The sequence below is a fragment of the Chelonia mydas genome, chromosome 12, assembly GCF_015237465.2.
Source record: "Chelonia mydas isolate rCheMyd1 chromosome 12, rCheMyd1.pri.v2, whole genome shotgun sequence".
Lineage (NCBI taxonomy): Eukaryota > Metazoa > Chordata > Testudines > Cheloniidae > Chelonia > Chelonia mydas.
In genome coordinates, this window is record NC_051252.2 from 13360148 (window position 1) to 13382403 (window position 22256).

Here is a 22256-nt window from a genome sequence, read left to right on the forward strand (position 1 = left end):
TAAAAAAGGTATTATTTAATTGGAAGTCGAACATGTTCTAAACTCACAGCAGAACAAGGTATAAAAACAGTGACTGACTGAAGTTTGTTACATGTGGATGTAATGTCAGAGCCACAAAGACTGAGGTTTTTTTAAACTGACAATTTAACAATGAGTTTGCCTCATCCATGTGTAATACATGCACATGTTCCAATATCTAAACAACCGCTGTGAATATACTGTAGTTGAGATTTTCAAAGCCATCTAAGGGAATTCAGATGCATCTCCCATTAGTTTCACTTTGAAAATCTCAGTGTATGTCCTTTTCCACTGCCTACAAGAGAGAAGGGAAATAAATATAACATTAGAAAGTGGGCCAGTAACCTATCCATGCACAGTGGAAGTGTCCTTTATTTTTTTGGGTCCCAAGCTAACAGTGCCTTTACCTTCTGGAGAGGCCAGGGTAGGTTTATATCCCTTTTGAAATAATTATTCTGACAAAACCATGTAAAAGAGGCTTTCCAGTTCCCCCCTCAAAGACTCTCTCAAACCTGTCTGAGGACTGCACACTGTCAAATAGTACTGCATATTCTGTGAAGTCAGCTATGATGCTCATATATGCCCCGTGCAGCAGATGTCAAGTAGAAGACAATACTCATCTATATACAGCTACTGAGATGAGAATTAAAAGGCCTACACCTATCTCTGTTGGGAAGATGCACACCAACATCAATGGTGTGGGGTACAGAATCAGGGCCCAAGCCTTCTGTCTGCACTGCTCATCTCTCTTATTCCACTGGAAATAAGAAAGCTGCGTGACAGGTAGGTGCAGACTGAGGCAGGAATTGACACTGGATGTCCAGTCTAATGATCGGGGGTCACTTTGGCAAATACCCAAAGTTTGAAAGGAATCATATACTGTTCGTTCAGTCCTGCTCAGTATACACCCAATTGAAAAAACAAACAAACATAGCTGAGGTCTAACAAGTAAACAGCTCAACTACAGAGGAGCAGACAGATTGTAAAAACAACCAACCAAACAAATAAAAAAAACCCCTAGGCCTAAAATCACAGACATTTTCCTATCAGTGGTCTTCACTACTGAAACAAGGTTTTCTTTCAGCTCTTTAAATCAGACTTGAACTCTAAAACAGTCTCTTCTATAGTCACCAGCCAACTCTCATGAGCATTTTACCTCAACAACATGAGAGCAGTCGCTCATGTAAATTAATTAGTACTGGCATGCTTTTTGGATGAGCATATAATACTTTTTTTGAATAAAATAAGATACCTCCTAATTTTCTTTCCAGGACTAAATCAGTTCAGAATGTTATCTCACTGTAAAGTGCACACTCCTTTTGCACTTCTGTCATCATCAACAAGCCAAGTAAGGTAAATGAAGATTGTTTTACACAAAGATTTATTAGTAACAAGCTTTTGAAAAGTCTCAACATCCTTATAGTGTCAGTCAAAGAAGAACTGGCAGTGTGAGTAAAAAGAATGTTGTCAGTATAAATGCTGATATAGTTGGCAGCCCTAAAAACACTGCCTCCTAAATAAAATAAAAAAAGGTAAATCTAAAATGCATACTCTGAACAAAATTAAAATATTAATCTATAATCAGTTATTGTAATAACCGTGCTGTCTGCCATAGGCAAATCAAACAGAGCAGAACAAAAAGTAGTCGTAATTAAGCAGCTGCATCTTTCTTTGACACAGCCTTATTCAAATCATCCACTCACTAGAAGAAACATAAAAACAGCCAGTATGTAACACAGACCACATCATACTCACTCTGTCAAAATGCTGCTGCAGATTATACTTCATTTGCACTCTTTCAGCTGTTTCCATTCCTGAAGCTGTGTTTAGGCACCTTCTCAGAGTTCCAATTTCCTCATCTGCATCCTCCCCAAGAAATATCCGCTCGTCCAGATTTCCAACTGACAAAACATACTCTTCATAGGCTTTGTTGATGGCTTTGCTGTAGCAGGAAAAAAAAAAGCCTCAGATACTCAAAGCAAAACCTGTATAAACATCTGCAACAACTGATGGGTTGCTGCTTTATCTACTTATTGTATACAGACGCTCCCCGGGTTACGCAAAACCCGACTTATGCAAATCTGCATTTACAGAAAAATTCTGTAAGCTAGAAAGAGGAGGATTTTTTTTTTATTTATTTTTTTTTTGCGTAATGGTCGGATATACGTTTCTGACTTACGCAAAATTCAAGTTATGCAAGGCGTTCCGGAATGGAATGATTGCGTAAGTCGGGAAGCATCTGTACATTTATCTGGTACTTTTGCCTGTTGGAAATTTACTGAAGATATTTTTAATCCTAATTTAATATTTGAGATTTATGTCATGGTCCATAATATAACAAGTAAGATAACAGGAAGAATATATACCTGTCTTTCCTATTCAATTTGACAAGTGGCTATGCCACTTAGTAACAGCCACAGAGCTAACAGAAAGCAGTATTAGATTTGCCTTAGCTCCTCTAGCTTTCCATACCAGTGAGAAATCTGTATTTGTCTGGAAGTTCCTCCTAACTGAGATCGCCTCCTAGAATCAATCAGAAATTGATTCTGGGTTTGAAGGCACATGTGTCACCAAAAAATCATTTTCAAAAGTCCTAAAGGATGTTATGTAAGTTTAAGCATGTTTTTCTCCCAATTATAAAAAAGTTTGTTAACTAAAATTTTAGGTACATATTATTCTAAAATTATTTGAGTATGAATTAGCAGAAGCATATAAGGCAAATAAGAATTAAAAATAAATTGGAAGTGGGCAATATAAAACAGTCTGTAAGTGAATAGTTTTTAGGATCAGAGTATATTAAATTAGTAATCAGCTGTCCCTCATGAGAAAACAAAAGGAGTAAAACCGCTCACTGCCAGTACACTGAGAAGGAAAAACTTAATGTTGGAGCTACTTACAAACTGTATGTAACAAGCTAGCTGAGGTTTCCTCTAGTGTAAGGAAAATCTTTGGGTGCTGAAGAGCTCGCATATCTAGACGTATGTCACCTCACCTTGTGACCTCTGGTGAATGATACAGAGGCATGGCTAGAGTGCTGCTGCATTCCAATGATCCCCAACTGCCATCGCAGTCCGTGGGGGCTCATTGCAGCTGAGCAAAACACCCTGAATTGCTCTAAATTGCACTGGGACACAATCCATGCCTAAAGGTGGGGAGAAAACACTTTTGTCCTGAACCCTTCTTCTTTCCCTCCACAATTAGGCCAAATGCAGACGATCTGGCTCTGTGTGTACGTATGTTTTCACTTCAGAGAAATGCATGTGTGTCTAGGTCTCCCACTGTCTGAAAAGGGGATGTTACCTCACACAGGGATGTGTGCTGCAAGACAGGCTCAGTTTCCATAAACTCCTGCCTTTCTAAAGTGTGTTCAAATACACACACACTCCCTCTTGCCCCCTTCACATTAAAGAAAACCTTTGACTGTTTCATGAAAAAGGGGAAAGGCTTTTACTACACCAAGAGAACAGAACCATAGGAGCATTCTTTCATTGGCTTTGTCTTCCCTACAAAAGTGTGTTCTTAACTCAAGTTAGCTAATGTGAGGTAAATCTTACTGAAGACAGGGAAATTTGTAATTTTCACACAAGTTAGCTGGTTGAGTTAAAGACCATGGGGGAGCCTAGCCTTTAACACAATCTTACAAAATTCCTTGTCTTCACTAGGATTTTACCTCACATTAGCTAACTCAAGTTAAGAAGAGACTTTTTTTTGTAGGGAAGACACGGCCATTAGGACCACAATATTCTGGTGTAAAAACTGCTTTTCTTCTGAGTGAAATTTTCAAAAGCACCTAGGTGATCTGATTACTTAGACCCTTGTGAATGTCTCAAGTTCCACCTTTTAAAAAACTCCTTATATTCCTATAACAAGATATTTTAAAAAAAAAGTTAACTAATTTTTTCTTTGGTGGAGGAATCAAGGGATGGTTTTGCTCTGTAAAGGGGATTTTAAAAGATTTTTACTGTACGTCTCAAAGTATGTGGAAAATACACATTTGATAAGTAACAAACATTTGTTAGTAATTCATACATGATGTACACATTTTCTTTCCTTAAAGGAAGAGTATAAAATTTCTAACTTAGATACCTCTTTTCTCTCAAACACATACTAAAATTAAATAACTCTGATCCTCGATACTGTTCATGAGAGACCTCCTTTATATTCCTTTTCTCCCTTACATAATGCTGTGAACCTTTACTCACAAATGATTTTGAAATCATGTGCCTAAATTTTAGAAAACAACTCTTCATAATTGGAAATAACATGCTCATGCTCACCTGCCATTCTTCAAAATGGCCTATCAGTGTCCTGTGTACCTCTGGACCTAGAACCACTTCCCAATTAACCCAAGAAGGGATTACTGGACAAACATGGGCTCTTCAGATGGCGAGAATGGGGGCAGCACTAAGGCAGAATTTTTGATCTAATACAACCTTCTCATGGGTCTGAGACAACTGCCAGGAGGCATGGCCACATGCCAAACATTGAATGGAAAAGAGAAGAAACACAGATATCTGTAATCATTTCTGAAGATCTGAGGGGAACAAAATTCATGCCAAGGCTTTTCAATATACAGTACTTTTACTGTCAAATGCATTTCACAGTTTGAATACTATCTAGCTCGCAAATCATATGAATAGATTTTATTTTAAAGACTTCCATTCAGCAAGTTCATTAGAACAAATGTTATGTCTGAGACCAGTTTGTTTTAAATAATTTCCTCCATTCCCAAACATTTTCAGACAAATAAGGAAAAAAAGGAATCTTTCTGAAAAAGGTTGGTTTTTCATCAAGAAATCCTCCTTCCATATATCCTAATTCATATTCTCAATATGAAAATAACTGTCTGTGGTTCCACACCTCTCTCTATTAGGCAACACAAATAAAATAAATCTCTCTCTCTTTCTGGTACTCTGATCTCTAAAAAACTAGAAGGGATACTAAAATAATGGAACACAGCAAATAATTTCTTCTTCAAGAAGTATGAGCCCTGAAATATGTCTCAAACTGAGATACCTCAAAACAAGAACCTGAAAATACATTTAATTCAGGACTCCAAGCAATTACATTAATCAACTAGTTAATATTTTACTACCACTCACAGGTGCAAAACATATAATGTCAGTACAACTGCTTTTGTTTTGAAATTTGGAAGGAATTTTTATGCAAAACACTCACAAGCTGTCTCCAAAACTCCCAGGATCTAAAAATCCTGTCAGATTTTCTTCCTTGCCTTTTAAAATCTGTAAGAAAATTTAGTACAGATGGTGAATATTTCAATACTGTACCATTTTAAAGCCAGTCATTAAGCAGATTTCTTCCCCCTCTACAAGAAATCTTTTAAGTCTATTAGACAAACCTTCTTGTCAAAAAGTTTCCTAATATATGGCTTCCAAAAATGTTCCTTTATGCCTTTGGCGTCCAAAACCAAACCATCATGTAAGGAGCAGAGCTTTTCAATGATGCAGGGAGGGTCAGAAGATGGTTTATAATCCTTACTGTGAAAGTCTTCAGGAAGGCCTACAAATTAAAGAGAAAAATGTGATATTTAGTTCTATAAATTCCTGTCCTGCTAACTACATATATCTAGATAAAGAACATACATACTGCAAGACTAAAATAATTAGCCATCTTGAAAAGCACTTGAATCTTAGAATGTCAACTTAATTTGACAATATTATCAAACACTACTTATAAACATTTTTAATCTGTGACAGAGAAAAATAATCACAAACATGTAAAACCATTTTGTTTCTAATGGAAAATTGATCAAATACTTATGAATTCTAAGAATTAATAAAATATAGCCAAAAAAAGTGATCCTAAGACAGATGTGGGCAAACTACGGCCTGCGGACCACATCCGGCCTGCAGGACCGTCCTGCCTGGTCCTTGAGCTCCCGGCTGGGGAGGCTAGCCCCTGCCCCCACTGTCCCCTCCTTCCCCGCAACTACGCTGCCTGTGAGCTCCTGCAGGGCAGCACGGCAGCATGTCTGGCTCCGGCCGAGCGGTGCAGCTGCCAGACATACTGCTCTGAGCAGCATGGTAAGGCGGCCGGGGATCCCGGAGGCAGTCAGGGGACAGGGAGTAGGAGCGGTTGGATGGGGCGGAGGGTCTGGGGAGCGGTGGTCAGGGGACAGGGAACAGGGGGGGTTGGATAATCATGGGAGTCCCAGGGGGCCTGTCAGGGGACAGGGGTCTGGATAGGTGTCGGGGCAGTCAGGGGACAGGGAGTGGGGGGGTTGGATAGGGGTTGGGGTTCTGGGGGTCTCGGGAGGAGCCGGTCAGGGGACAAGGAGCGGGGGGGGGGGGGCGGTTTGATAGGTCGGGGCTTCTGATGGGGGCAGTCAGGGGGCGGGAAGTGGAAGGGGTCGGATACGGGGCGGGGGCCAGGCTGTTTGGGGAGGCACAGCCTTTGCTACCCGGTCCTCCATACCGTTTTGCAACCCCGATGTGGCCCTCAGGCCAAAAAATTTGCCGACCCCTGTCCTAAGAAGAGGCTTACAGGCTCTCATCATCACCAATGATTAAACTAAGCTAAATGTAGGAAAATGTTAGAGGCAAATAAGCTAAAAGCTCACTGCACTGAAAACAGAAGTTTAAGTCTGAAGAAAAAAATTATATTACTGACTCAATGGAAACATTTCACTATTGAATTATATGTACGTGTTTATCATGTCAATTTACATTTTGTCACTGTCTATCGTCTTTAATGAGAAATCACTGGTTGATTTGCTAGCTTCCCACAATGGTGCTTTCTTTGTAAATAATATTCCTGGCTTCTCTATGCACCATTAACAAATTCCAGTTGCCTATTTCAGAGTGTACTGTATAATGCAAACCTGCTAAACAGTACAGCCAGTTAGAACAAAGAATTAATAGCTTCAAGATGTTTAGTCCTTTTCATGGATCAAGCCAATATTCTATTATTTAGTCTCTGCCCTACACAGCCTCAAAAAAAGGATTTAGTTTTAGCAGTTTTCATGGTCTTGGATTTAAGAAAACTAAACTATTTTTTTCTACATACCTTTAAAGGTAGGATTCAGAAGTTCCCTACGATTAGGACACTGTAGAGCATTTCCATACACTAGATCCAAAGCACACAGCAAGAGGTGGTAGGAATTGACTAAGTCATCACTGATCATGGGAAAATTTCCTATGTGATTAAAAATATACATAGGGTTAATTTACAATAATATAAGCTTCAAGATTCTGAAAACAATTCACTCTTCAGAGCTGATCTATAATCATAATGCGGAATCATCTCTCAGCATCTATCTCTTTGGTGACTGTAATAAATATCTGATAGAAAAAGGGAACGATAAACAGATAAACATTTGTGTGTTTAGGAACAGTGTTAACTTTACTGGTTATTACTACATTCTGTTTTGAAAACAAAACTAACAAAATGTTGACATAACAGGTTGGATGTTCCAGTCTGCCAAGTTCACTTTGTGGCAGTGAAGCAGAGCAGAAGGCACTTAAAGTGGTCAGAGAACATCCCTAGTGAATTCGCCCAAGCAGGAGGAATCTCTGCTAGTACAAAGCTGACAAATGTGGCTTTACTGCTGCCTATACCAGCTCCACTGCCTGGCTCTGCCACCTCCTGCACCAGAACCCCTCTCTACCCAGCATGGGAACGCAGGGAATGTATCAGAAGAGACAGACAATGCACAGTGGGGAAGAGGCTTTCCTTATTTTATATATATTTATGTAGTTTTTTATTTATCCCTTTATTTATTGACGAGTCCTAATAATAATAACCTCCAATTTCATCAAATGGAAGTCTATCCATGACTCCAATCAGATTTGTTGGCCTTCTCTGCAATATTCTTTTTCTGCAGTATCTTTTTTGAGGTGTGTGACGACCAGAATTGAACACAGTATTCCAAATGAGAACATACTACAAAACTTATATAATGCCATTATAATATTTTCAGTATTGTTCTCTATAACTTAAATACAGACTAACTGCATTTACTTTTTTGATTGCTGTTATGCTCTGAGATGTTTCAGTGTGTGGTAGTATAACATACATGGAAGAGAAAAGAGCTGTGCACTGAGTAGAAGTCTTCACTGAGTTACCCACATCGTGACAAGTTAATTTAGAACACATCAATGTGTACATATAATTCAAAGTCTTTTTTTAAGACATATTTCCTTGTATTAGCTCACTACTACATTAGCAGTCTATTGAAATTCTACATTAAGTTCTCCTCTCCACACTAGGTTCCATGTTTGTTAAAAGATAATCATTTCATCACCACATTTTCAGTAAGAACAGCACTTTTGATGGTAGAAGCAGTTTAAGACCTCCAAAATTTTCAGAAGAGGGGTTGCAGGCAGGGCAGTAGGGAAAAGAGGAGCCAACTATGCTGCTTTCCCACTTCTCTCTGTAAAACACCCTTCCAACCTCAGGTTTGGAGCACTATGATTCTGTCTGACTCCCCTACGTTCTTGAGGTTTCCTAGCTCTCTGGGTCTGTCAGAGTACAGAACCATCATAAACTCTGATAGGTAGCCTGAAATCTGCTGTCTGCCCCACCTATTACACTAACAACACCTCCACGCCAATTGGCAACAGGTTCACTTTTCTATAACAGAAACTCCAATCAGGCCTGACAAATTCACTACACTGAACACTTTGCTGTCATAGTCTTTATCTATAAAGAATATTGTGTGATATCTTAAATGAAAGTCAGGATCATTAGTATTGTGAAATGTAGGTACTGACTATATTTGAAAAGTTACATCTGTATACCTCAAATATGTTCTATAGTATTTATCAAGGTGTTACTCCCCAGCAGAGGTGAAAAACTGGTTTTGCCTGACTAAAGAATGTGCATTTTACGTGTGCCTAGGTTCTTACATACAGTAAGCATTGCAAGCCAAATGTAATGGCAGTTACACATTTGTATTTAAAGTGAACAGAATCTGAAGACAACTTGGAGCCAGCATACCTGAACAACAGGGGGTTATCCTGACTCTAGGATCAAAATAGGGAGTTTTGGGGGATATAAGAACAAGCAAAAAAGCCATTTTAGTATCCATTTACTGAGGAAACCCCTTGTAGGGTGTAGGATATTCATGAAAATTTGGATCCTGGTTTTGACTGAAAACCAGCAGCTCTATCAAAGAATGAATCCTTGAAAGAAAATCTATAATATAGGAAAGAACGATTAATAAATGTAGATGTAGGATTGCATTTTATGTTCTGTTTGATGTGTAACTAGTTCTGTTTTCACTCATCTTCTCTCTGTATCTCTTAAATCTTAATCTTTATTAATAAACTTCTGATTGTTTTTGCGATAAATAAATTTCAGCGCTGTAATGTTCGAATGGTCTTGAGTTGCACAAGCAAAGCTGCATGTATACTGTCGCTCTGGAGACAGCTTACTTGGTATTTCTCAGAGCATCCAGTGGTTAAGCAGTGGCCACTACAGGGAATACTCTTGAGGACCAGGTTTCAGAGAGATAGCCGTGTTAGTCTGTATCGGCAGAAAGAACAAGGAGTACTTGTGGCACCTTAGAGACTAACAAATTTATCTGAGCATAAGCTTTCGTGGGCTAAAGCCCACTTCATCAGATGCATGCACTATATGCATCTGATTAAGTGGGCTTTAGCCCACGAAAGTTTATGCCCAAATAAATGTGTTTGTCTCTGAGTACTAGGGGGTTCATGTTTACCTAACTGTAGCCTGTACAGAGGGAGCGAGGTTTGTGGAGACTTGGAAGTCAGTGCGGAGGCTGTTGGATTCAAGGAGCTGACCCACAGCAGGCACAGATAAGGCTGCTTTATGCTAAGGGCAGGTAGTGGTGAGGTACCTCACAACCCTAGGTACTTCTGGGGAGCATTACTCCATCCTTCTACAGTAATTTAGAAAAGTTCCCTCACTGCATGTGCTCCCCCTGCCCTCTTCTCCCACCCTCACTTGGATGGTCTAGTGCAGGGGTTCTCAAACTTCACTGCACTGTGACTCCCTTTTGACAACAAAAATTACGACACGATCCCAGGAGCAGAGACTGAAGCCTGAGCCCACCCAGGTCACGCCACCCTGGGCGGGGGGACCCAAAGCCCGAGTGCCACGGCCCCTGGTGGGAGGGATCAAAGCCTAAGCCCAAATGCTTCAGCCTCAGGCAGGGAGCCTGTAATCTGAGCCCTGCCACCCAGAGCTTGGTCTTCGGTCCCAGGTGGTGGGGCTCGGGCTTTGGCCCCAGGCCCCAGCAAGTCTAAGACAGCCCTGACGATCCCATTAAAACAGTCCCGACCCACAGTTTGAGATCCCTGGTCTACTGATTTGGTGTGACTGGGGGAAAGACAAGGTGGGCTGACGAAGAAAGGGAAAATAGGATCTGCTACAACTATCTTCACACCCAGGGGAGGAATGGAAAAGAATGTGATGCTACAATATACCATCTGGGAAGATGAAGAATATGATGCATCTAGGATCACTGCTGAAACTCTACATTCAAGGAAGGATGGGACTGAATGCTAGGGCACAATTAGGAAGAAGAAATGTGAGGTAGGCGAGAATCAGGGTTGCTGTTATGGGAAGAGTGGCTGGTAGTTAGGAGTGCAAGTTCATGCCCTGAAAAGTCAGCTCTGCTTCCAATCAATCTTAGACGTCTGAATTACCAAACACATAGATGAGCATGATTTGTTGGGGTGGGGGAAGAGTCAACATGGATTTTGCAAAGGGGAATCATTTCCCCCGTATCTACTAGAGGTCTTTGGGAGGAGGGGTGTCAACGCACACATGGACATGGGTGATCCAGTGGCTATAGTGTACTTGGACTTTCAGAAATCCTTTTGCCAAGGTCCCTCACAAAAGGCTCTTAAGCAAAGTAAGCAGTCATGGGATAAGAAGGAAGGTCCTCTCATGGATCACTAACTGGTTAAAAGACATATAAGGGCATATAGGGTAGGAATAAATGGTCAGTTTTCACAGTGGAGAGAGGTAAATAGTGGGGTCCCCCAGAGATCTGTACTGGCAGCAGAGCTATTCAACATATTCACAAATAATCTGGAAAAAAGGGTAAGCAGTGAGGTGGCAAAGTTTGTAGGTGATACAAAACTACCCAAGATAGCTAAGTCCAAAGCAGACTGTGAAGAGTTACAAAGGGATCTTACTAAACTGGATAACTGAGCAACAAAATGGCAGATAAGATTCAATGTTGATAAATAAAAAATTATGCACACTGGAAAACTATACATACAATATGATGGGATCTAAATTAGCGGTTACCACTCATGAAAGAGATCTTGGCATCATTATGGATAGTTCTCTGAAACCATTTGCTCAATGTGCCACAGCAGTCAAAAAAATCTAAATGTTAGGGACCATTAGGAAAGGGATAGATAATAAGTAAGTATCATAATGCCACTGTATAAAGTTATTGTACATCCACATCTCAAAAACTGCATGCAGTTCTCGTCGCCCCCTCTCAAAAATACACTGGAATTGGAAAAGGTACAGAGAAGGGCAACAAACATGATTAGGGGAACAAAAAGGAGAGATTAAAAAGACTGGGACTATTCATCTTGGAAAAGAAGTGACTAAGGGCGGATATGATAGAGGTCTATAACAGAGCTGGCGAAACCGTGGGTTGTGAGCCACATGCAGCTCTTTTACAGTTTAACTGTGTCCCAGAGAGACCTCCCACATTCTCCCCCTACCAGACTGCAGGGAAGAGCTCAGGACCTCTGCCTTGCAGCAGAGTGGTAGGTTAGGGGCTTCTGCTCAGCGGGGAGGAAGGTTCAGCCCTGTGGGGCAAGCCTGCCAGGGCTTGCGGCTTCAGCAGGAATGGGGTTGAAGCTCCAACTTCTGGCAGATATGTCCCAGCTCTCGAACTTCTGGAAATTGTTGTATGTGGCTCAGATGGTCAGTAAATTTGGCCAGCCTGGTCTATAATTAGGGCCCTACCAAATTCTCCATCCATGTTGGTCAATTTCACGGTCATATGATTTAAAAAATTGTAAATGTCATGATTTCAACTATTTAAATCTAAAATGTCACAGTATATTAATTGTAGGGGTTCTGACCCAAAAAGGAGTTGTGGGGGGATCGCAAGGTTATTGGGGGGCAAGGGAGTGTTGCGGTACTACTATCCTTACTTCTGAGCTGCTCCTGGTGGCAGCGCTGCCTTCAGAGCTGGGAAGCTGGAGAGTGGTGGCTACTAGCTGGGAGCCCAGCTCTGAAGGCAGAGCTGCAGCCAGCAGCAGCTTAGAAGTAAGGCTGGCATGGTATGGTATTGCCACCCTTACTTCTCTACTGCTACTGGTGGGGCACTGCCTTCAGAGCTGGCCGCCCAGCTCTGAAGGCAGCGCAGAAGTAAGGGTGGCAATACTGCGACCCCCCTAAAATAATCTTGCAACCTCCCTGCAACTCTCTTTTGGGGTCAGGACCCCCATTTTGAGAAACACTGTTCTCCCCTGTGAAATCTGTATAGTATAGGGTAAAAAGCACACAAAAGACCAGATTTCACAGGGGGGAGACCAAATTTCATGGTCTGTGACACCATTTTCAATTTGGTAGGGCCTGATCTATAATATTGTAAATGGTGTGGAGAAAGGAAATAAGGAAGTGTTATTTACCCTTTCACATAACACAAGAAATAAAATTAAGAGGGAGCAGGGTTAAAAACAAACATAAGACAGTACTTCTTCAAACAAAGCACAGTAACCTGTGGAACTTGTTGCCAGGGGATGTCGTTAATGCCAAAAATATAACTAGGTTCAAAAAATAAATAGGTAAGTTCATGGAGAAAAAGTTCCTCAATGGCTATTAGCCAAGATGGTCAGGGATGCAATCCCATGCTCTAGGTGTCCCTAAGCCTCTCCCCACCAAATGCTTTAATTGAATAACGGGATGGATCACTTAATAATTGCGCTGTTATATTAATTTCCTCTGAATCATCTGGCATTGGCCACTTCAGGAAGACCGCATACAGGGATAGATGGACAATTGGTCTCATACAGTACGGCCATTCTTACGTTCTTATGCTAAAGCATGGGACTAGATGTCAAGACTTGTGTTATACAGCTTGACCTGTCATAGACTGCCAATGGATAAGGCTCTCCAAGTTTGTTTCTCCTCCTGCAAAACTGAAGTAAGTACTTGCCCACACAGAATTGTTTTGAGATGCTTATAGGAACACAGCCAACTTGAGATCTAATCAATTTAAAACACCGATTTAAAAGTAGTTTCAGCAGTAATGCAACTTTTTTCTGATTTTTTTTAAATTAGATACTAGGAAAATGATTGTAAGATTTCTCTCTCCTCTCTTGCTATGTGAAAGATGCACACAGACATAGGAAACTAACTGTAAATGGAAACATTGTTGTAGCCACGTCAGTCTCAGGATATTAGAGACAAGGTGGTCCAATAAAACACATTATCTCCCCCAACTTGTATCTAAAAATGGAAACAGTCAAACAAATATACAAAGTGCTGTCAAACACAAACTAAAAAATAACAGAAATAATATTTGCTAATCTTCCAGTTACAGTAGTATTAGTATCAATAGTAGATAATCAGAAGTGTGATTTTTAAAATTGATGGTGTCTCTATAACAGTAGTTTAAAAAGTCAAAATCCTTGATTGAAAGGTCTTAAGTATTATTTCATACTCTTGGTTTCCAGAATCTTTTTCACTTCTACTTGAATCTCTCTCTAGTGGTATTATTTTATAATGTCATGATGCCCTAGTTCTGCATTTGTCATACAAGATTTAAAACAAAACTTTGAACTACATAGTACAACTTCTAAAATAACATACATTTCCCATATAATACCCAACATTTGCATCACACATTAAGAAACAATCAATTATAGAATTTGCTACTCTACTCCAGTAACACTGGACATTCACAAGTTCTGTACTCTTCAAAATATTAAACAAACTCGAGAACCCCTTTCTTTTCACACCTTCCAGCTTTTCCTTGGAGGAGAGGAGAGACAAAAATGCACAGATGGACAACCTGAACTACAATTATTCAGCCTGGAAGATCTTCACTTTGTTTGGAAAAGAGTAAGTCTAACGCTCTATTTCCACTGAACATGGTACACTGCATAAGCAGTTGTTATGGCCCCAATTTAATAAAGCAAATGAGTCTCACTGAATATACTGGGTCTTATGCACATGCTTAAGTGCTTTGCTGAACAGGAATGGGATTACTCATGTGCTTAAAGTTAAGCATGTGACTAAGTGTTTTGCTGCCTTGGAGCCTGTAAGTGGAAGAAGGCTCTGATTGCCAAGCTCTTATTATAGTATGTTTCCTTAATAGAAATAACATTTGTAAAGGTTAGTGTGGTTCTGCATTCGCTATTTTGCTATTATCTTTCCTAAAATTACAAAAAAGTTAATATTCCAATTGTCATTCCAATGATTTTTTGGAGACAATTTATTAATAATTCTGTATTTTGGGAAACACCAAACTGTATGTTCTAAGTCCAGCACGTCTTGCAGGAGTATGACAGAATCTACATAACAATATTTATTAAAATTCCATCAAGTTGCAGGTAATGGCATTATTCCTGGGGTTCATTCTTCTCTCATTCCTTGCTTCCTCTTCTTTTGAAATCAGGCTGTAAATGGGAGGAGAAGTTTCTATTTTGTTAATATTATGTAATTTTTAAAATATATATTCTACCTCTAACTCTTTTCACTGAGTGTGCAGAAATAAAATTGGCTAAAACAGGAAGGTTTTTAATTATAGTATTTAAGGTGGTATAATAAAACTGTAAATATAACTATAAATTTCAGCCTCTTGGTGTTTCTTATATACTTCAGGGTAATAAATTCCCCATTCTCAAGAGGTTACTGTAACATTTTATGCTTTTACACTTTTAATTGCTTTCCAAATTATTTAAGCTCTTGTGGTGGAGATCCTCATCATTCAGGCTCCTTCATATAGCATAAGAGGGCCAGAGTGGCATAAAGGGGCCCTTAAAGCTCACAAATCAGCCAGGCGAGGATTCTCTTGATGCAGATATGGTGGAAACAGCCAGGACCCCTTCTGAAATCCTGTCCTGTAAGGAGTGTGGCCAAGGTTGCATAGTTTCTGGGCAGCCCTGAGGCCCACAGGGCAGACTGGGGAGGCAGCTGTAATTTACACGCCCAGGGCTGTCTAAGTTATATCAGGGGTCTCTCCAACTCCTGGAACAGCTCATGATTGGGAGGGTGCAAAAGTTGTGTAAAGCCCCTTTAATTCTCTCCCCCAGCCAGGGTTCAAGTACCCCCATGCTGCACTTCTAAAAATGCACAAAATTTCACTCTGTAAATTAGTAATCAGAGTGAATGGAGTTACCTTAGTTACATTCTGTCACCACCTTTTTTTTTTTATTTAAAAAAAAGAGACCTTTTCCATATTGTCCTAATTAAGGGAAGTTATTCCCTTACTCTCAGTTTATGGGAAAGCACAATATTTAAATTGAATATTCTCCTTGCCTGAATCCAGGGGGAATTCTAGTTTCCTTTCTTCCAACCTGAAAATCCTTATGTTACCTGCCTGATAATACTGCTTCAAGTTCAGAAGCACAATATCTTCCCCTCTTCTTATAGTAACTGTAAAATCTTAAAAAAACTTGAGGGCTTATAAAGACCCTCCAGAATCCAGTAGCATTATGAGAGCGTAATTTTATATATATACATACATACATACATACACACACAGACATTTTATTTCATTCTGGCTTTGTCCGAGAAGTTTTGCAGAAGACGAGGACAGGTTAGCCTTATAAAGTGAATCTATTGTATCAGTTATATGTGCACACAAATAGGTACTTACATTCTCTACGCTTAGGTACGTCAGAAATGACATGACATTTTTAACTTCTCTATATGTTTCTTGGTTCATCAGTATTGACAATAACTATTAAAAAATGTACTTTATAATCCAAGACCTGACCAAAGTGAGCTAATTCACAGAGCAACAGATACTGAAGAAGAGGCTTACGTATGTTACTACAGTGTCATCTGCATAGGAAATGACTTTCGTTCTGGAGTTTCAATTTTGGGTTTTGCAATATTTTCTTTAATGATAATTTTTTCAGGTACTGGTTATTTTCTATTGCTAAGGCAAATAAGAAAGGCAATAGATATTCTAGATCTCTAGTTTCCTTTTAAAAGTAGTATTTCTCTACGGAGGAAGCTATTTACAAATGTGGATGGTTTAAAATGGTTAGCTCTTCGTGTACAAGGCATTCAGTTGTTTTATGAATTTTATCAGTTTTATTGGTGCGGGCCAGGCCACCGCTTCCCGCAGCTCCCATTGGCCAGGAATGGCAAACCCCGGCCACTGGGAGCTGCGAGCGCCCATAACTGCGGATGCTCAGGTAAACAAAGTGTCTCGCAGCCCGCAGGGGCTTACCCTGAACAAACCAGGAACCAAGTTTGGGAACCCCTGCAAGCCATTCATTAACTGTCTTCCCTGCCAGTCACTGATGCTTAAAGTTACACAATCTACAGTTTTTATTATAGAAGATAAAGATATATAAAGGCAAATACATGTAAATTAGAATACATATTTCCTTTGATATAAAAATCATGAAGCTAATTAAAATAAATTAGATCAAACTCTTCCAATTCTGAGTATCCTGAATGTTCTTTTAAATTTTATACTTTTTATTTACAGATCTATTTGCAAGCTATTAAACAAACGTTAGAACAAGGCAAGCTCTAGAAATGATACTGTGTTTACTTTTTATTAATTAAGTAGGTGCTGTGTCACAACAGTAAAATGAAAGCCTAAGTTTAGTAAAACAATAATCATTGACAGCATCACAGACAAGAATAAATCTCATTTTAAGGGCACCAAAAGATTATTCCAAACTATATTTCCCCAGTCCACAGCATTTCAAAGAATGGTCTACTATTTTCCCCTTCTCAAATCAAATAGCAAAAACAAGTTACATTCTGCTCAATGCTCTATTTCCATTTTAAATGAAAAGAAATCAAGAGAGAGAGTTTAAAGAGTGATTCTCTGACAAGCAAGATAAAGAGCAACACAAACAGCAATAATACTAGATTACAATATTTTAGTATTAATCTTACAAAGCAAATAAAACCAGTCACTGACCTACTTTGCTCCAGACAAAAAAAGCTTTAAACAAGCAAATCTGCTGTATTTTTTGCACTGGAAAAAGAACCTGCACACACTGATCTTCAGCCTGGGAAGCTTGTTGCACAGACAAGCCCCAACTTGTCATCAATGTGTGGTTGCCACGATAAAGATAACGGTCAACCCTCAAAACAAAATAGGCAACTTTCAAAGCAAAAAAGTGCCTTTAATGACCCTGAAAATCAATTTAATCTAATAATCTTTGTTGCCCCACTTTTATATCACTACTAATTCTGTGTTTTAGGCTTACAAATATTATAAAATGTTCCCTTTCTTTGTAAAATGCTATAGGTTATATGACACCTATGCCAGGCCAGATTAATTTAAATCGAAGTGATTTAAATCAATAATTTTATTATGATTTCAAAGACTGGGGAGGCAGCTGTAATTTACACACCCAGGGCTGTCTAAGTTACCTTGAACTAAACCTTGATTTAAAAAGGTACAATCTCATATGTTAGCTTAACCATAAAACATGCTGATTTGAAACGGACTACAGCCTTATACTAAATTTGGTGCTTTTTGCTAACCAAGAGCATACACTGTATCTATACATTTATTTAAGCCATTACACATAACTACCTTAAATTGTGTTGAATACATAAGTTACTCAAGTTTGAATGAATTAGTCCGTCTCTCTGCACTTACTAGCTAAACTGAAACCAAAAACAATGAAGGCAAAATAATTTCTGCACAACAGAAATGGAAAGTACTGACATTCAGAAAAATGTAAATAACTATTTCTTCTATTGTAAAGAATGAAATATACCTATATATTTAATGCAATACGACACTGCAATACGAAGCTTGGGTTGACCCCAAATTCAGAGACATTACCCCTCTGATTTTACATATATTTTAAAAGCAGCTGCCTTTACTCATCTTGCATGAGTGAGCCCTCCTCAAATTTTAATGTTTTGTATTTAAATATTAACAGATTATAGTAAGTATAGGCATTAACACAGGTTGTCATAATATCAAATTAAATTTTAAAAAGGATTATTTTTAAAAGAAAAATGCATTTTAATTTAAACTAAAACAATCCAATTTTTAATTTTTTTTTAAAAGTCAATTTTTATCCACACTGATCTCAGAAAAGTTAAGTTGTGAATCAGAAGTTGCTCACCACTGAGAGCACCACCTCAAAAATCCATAGCTAGTCAAAAATATTAATTATAAATCCAGCAGAAGCAAATGACAAAACATCTACTCCCCTCATTCCTCAGCAGTTTCAAGGGTGGCAAAGCTTTGTCTGGCCAGCAGAAGAAAAAGAAAACTCTGTCTCTAAGGATTGCCCCCCTTTCCCTGTTTCCTCCCATCTTTCTGGAAACTCAGACTTCTGGTGGACTTGAGGAATGAGGTTTGTGGCAGACTGGCTGGATACGAGAGTAACCAGCATAAGCCTGTTGTTCTCCATTGCACCCAAGGGAAGGTTTTATAAGCCCTTCAACCTGCCTCGGGGCACTATTCTGCACTGGGAAGAAATTCTAATCCAAATTGGAGGTGTGGGAGCAAAACCAGGTTTTGGGGACTTGTGGGCATTATGCTAGTTACCGTTGTGGTGCTAGAAAAGAATTTTTTCCCCCTCTCACTGCCAGACTGGCCTGGAGAGAGGTGTGTGGGCTATGTGTTTTTTGTTCTCAGCAACCCTGGCACAGTGGGGTAGGTTAGATTATAAAATTCATTTTCTTGCAACATGGCAGGTACCCAGTGAAGGTAATTATTAAATGAGGAGTTCAGTTCCCTGATAAATCAGAATTGGAGCAGATTAGGAAAAGGCAACTGCTAAAGGAGAGAAATGGGTACAGCAAGGAGACAACCCGAAGTTTGGTCTTATCTTAGTCACCAATGGACATGAAAATCCACATCATGAACATCTGAATATAGATCCATAAAAGTTTCAAGAGGCTTCCCCCTTTTAGAGAGAGAAACTGCTGGGAAAGCTGAAAATGCAGCCAACACAAAAGTTACAAGACTAAGTGGTCTCATCATTAATCTTAAAAATGTGTGGAAAGGTAGAACTGGAGAAGTAAAGATAGGGAAAAAGAGGGTCATGGGGTCTGTTGTGGAATGGCGTCTCTGTGGAAATTCAATGGGTTAAGATATGCTGAACTTTTTGATGCTTATCTGATGTACGAGGATCACTCCTTTTTATTCATACATAAGCTATACTGGAGACTAACAAAGAAAGTTTAAAGCAAATGTCCATCTCTTACCTTTTGCATGAACAAACAGCACCCAACAAAACTGGAAAACTTCAGAGACTGTGCAAGGCTGTCGTCTTTTGGAAAAAAAAAATATCGTAAGAATATAATATTCAACAAACTCAACGCATTCACACTGACAAAACAGCATGCCTTGAAGTGGCCCATTACTTGATGGGAAATTAAGCACAAGTACGTAGGACAGCAAAATGCCTTCAAACATATGTGGATATTAGTCTATGTGGCACAGTGGGTTAGTGAACTTGACTTTCATCTGTGAAAACGTAAGTTGAACCCCTGTCTCTGTTTGCACACATTAATCACAAAGCCACTACAATATTGAGACATCAGTAAAGTTTATTTGAAAAGGGCCAAGACTTGAACAGCAGACTTCTCCAGATAATCCTAAGGATGGGCACAACTGTACAGGGAAGATTCCACAGTGCTTGCTCTCCTGAACAGCACTTTCATTGGGTATTACTAATCCCACACAGTTTATGCATCTTGCTCTGTGACTCCAATATTATCTTACCTGTACTGACCAAACCTAAATAAAGACTTTTAATAATGTAACTGATTTTAGTCTGCATTGGTTTCATATGATGTATTTGTATACAATGAATTTTTATTGTATATGTTTTCTGTTGGATTATTTGCCCACTACCAATCTACATAGTAAAAAAATCATACTGAAGACTCAAGTTTGAGACCTGTGACATTGTTTTTAATAAATAAAAATAAGTTCTTGTAGTTTAATTACGGGTTGACTTGGTGGCTGGAGGTGCTTATCTTGTAAATTGTTTTTGTTACCACCAAATGAAGAAGTGAGAATACCACGTGTGAAGAACTGATATTGCAGATTTCATGGTATCATAAATCTGATCCTTAGCGAGGTATAAATGTCTTGTGTGTAAATTCACAAGGAATTAAACTATAAAAGGGTACTCAATTAAAAAATGTGAGTGAAAATAATTTATTCACTAAAAAAAACAGACAGATTCGCTTGTATTGGTATTTGCTTGTTTCAGTCTGTAGCACAGAAAAAGGCTTATTCTGTTTCAATAAAAGTTACCTGTAAATTAAGCAGCATCAATATTTTTTTTTTTACTGTAGATTTAAAAATTCTTATCTTCATACATATAACAAGTGTTGCAAAATTACTGAAGAGAGTAATAATTAGCAATATGTTCTGAGTCAGAGTACAGATGGCTTACAAACAAGGTGTTTAATCAGTGGGGTATGTAAAGTCCATCAGAACATCCTTGTAAACAATGAAATATGCAAGGTGTCTGGTATTTAATCAAGTGTATTTAGTGAAAGCCAGATTTTTAGAATTGAGCGCTCACAAAAACTGTGGCATGCATTTGTGCCTACACAGTTCTACAAATCAGGCAATGTATTTTCAGTGTTCCTTGTCTCTTACTTCAGTTGGTGATTAGACAAAATCTACCCTAATAAAACATAGCTCTTCCATGTGGCCTTCATGTAAACCAACAGCTTATGTACTGCTGCTGCTATTTTGTTTAAGACTGGCATATCAGCATTTTTTGTTTTGCTTTTATACCCAGATGGTATTCTATTATTTGTGAATACCTGTTTCCCAATGTTACGTTTTTCATTTTTATACAACCCCTGCAAACCCTTATAACAAGGAAATGGCAAGTTAAGGGAACCTTCTTTACCTTTCCTCAACACCCACACATCACATTAGTCACTCGCACCAATACTCCATCTCTGCAAGGAACTCTCTTTCACCTCCAAGATACAAAAACACTATACATACACAAAATCAATTTAATTCATACTTCAATGTGAGTTAACACCTACCAGCCAGGTGACCAAAAGAGATAGTCTACCCCCACTACACAGTGTTCTAGCACCCTCCCACTTTCCAACAAGTACAGACAGGGGCTAGGCCTCTTATCAAGATATTACCCAGACTTTGCCTATAGACCTCCTCTCTCAGACCTTTGCATCAGTCAGGCTAACAGGTTTAATTCTCTAGCTGGCAGATATCTGTTGCATTTTTCCAAGCCTTTCAACAATACATTTGATGAACTAGGAAATGTTAAACTGCTATTGTTATAGATTAATCTAATGACTTGTCTACATAGGTAAATTAGTGCACAGTAAGGTAGGAAGTGAATGCATTAATTTCTGGACATTCTTACTGTGCACTAAGAGTGCCTTTGTGCACATCAGTTTAATGCACTTTGGAACGGTACTAAACTAAACTGCTTGCGGGAGAACTCTTAGTACACAGTAAGAGTGTCTACATGGGGAGTAACTAGTATACTTTCAATTCACATCCTGGCTTACTGTGCACTAATATTCTCCTCTAGACAAGCCCTAAATCAGGATTTTGCAAATATTTGTCATTAGATTCATTCCCTAATGGAACAAACACAAGTTACTCTGTACACAATTTTTTTTTTTTTTTTTGGGGGGGGGGGGGGGGGGGGGATGATACAGATGTGAGGGCAGTGTGCGGAGCCTCACTGAGTTACCACCCACGCACCTAGGAGGCTGCAGAGACCTGGCGGCTGCTTCTTGGGAGCCGTGGCCCCACACCCCAACCCCTTACCCCAACCCAGAGCCCCTCCTGCATCCAAACTCCCTCCGTTCGCCTGAGGAGTTTGGTTTTGTGCGATTAGAAAGTTGGCAACCCTAGTGCACACGTGAGAGAGATCAATTCCACTGTGAGCCTGCAACCAAAGAATCTTCTGCTGAGAATGAAATTGTGCTATAAATCCTAAGCAAAAAGTGTGGGAGAGAAAAGCATTCCTTTTCTCCATTTTTGCATTAGGCCAAATCATTCTGCCTCCCTAATAGCGGACCTCTAAAAAGAGGGATATTGGTAAATTTAATAAGTCTTTCCATATTCAAATAATCCTAACTGTAGTCTTTGGAGATCT

At 39.2% G+C, this 22256-nt stretch overlaps 1 protein-coding gene across 1 annotated transcript in view; it reads right to left on the reverse strand.

Moving 5' to 3' along the window:
* The window catches only part of RBL2 (RB transcriptional corepressor like 2), a 52987-nt gene that overhangs the window by 19325 nt on the left and 11406 nt on the right, over positions 1–22256 (reverse strand). Inside the window, exons 4-8 of the mRNA XM_037878260.2 lie at positions 19354–19418; positions 7045–7173; positions 5378–5538; positions 5197–5261; positions 1774–1960 (exon numbers count right to left, since the gene is read on the reverse strand). Of these exons, the coding sequence (XP_037734188.1) occupies positions 1774–1960; positions 5197–5261; positions 5378–5538; positions 7045–7173; positions 19354–19418 (607 nt within the window). The remainder of the gene's footprint in view (positions 1–1773; positions 1961–5196; positions 5262–5377; positions 5539–7044; positions 7174–19353; positions 19419–22256) is intronic.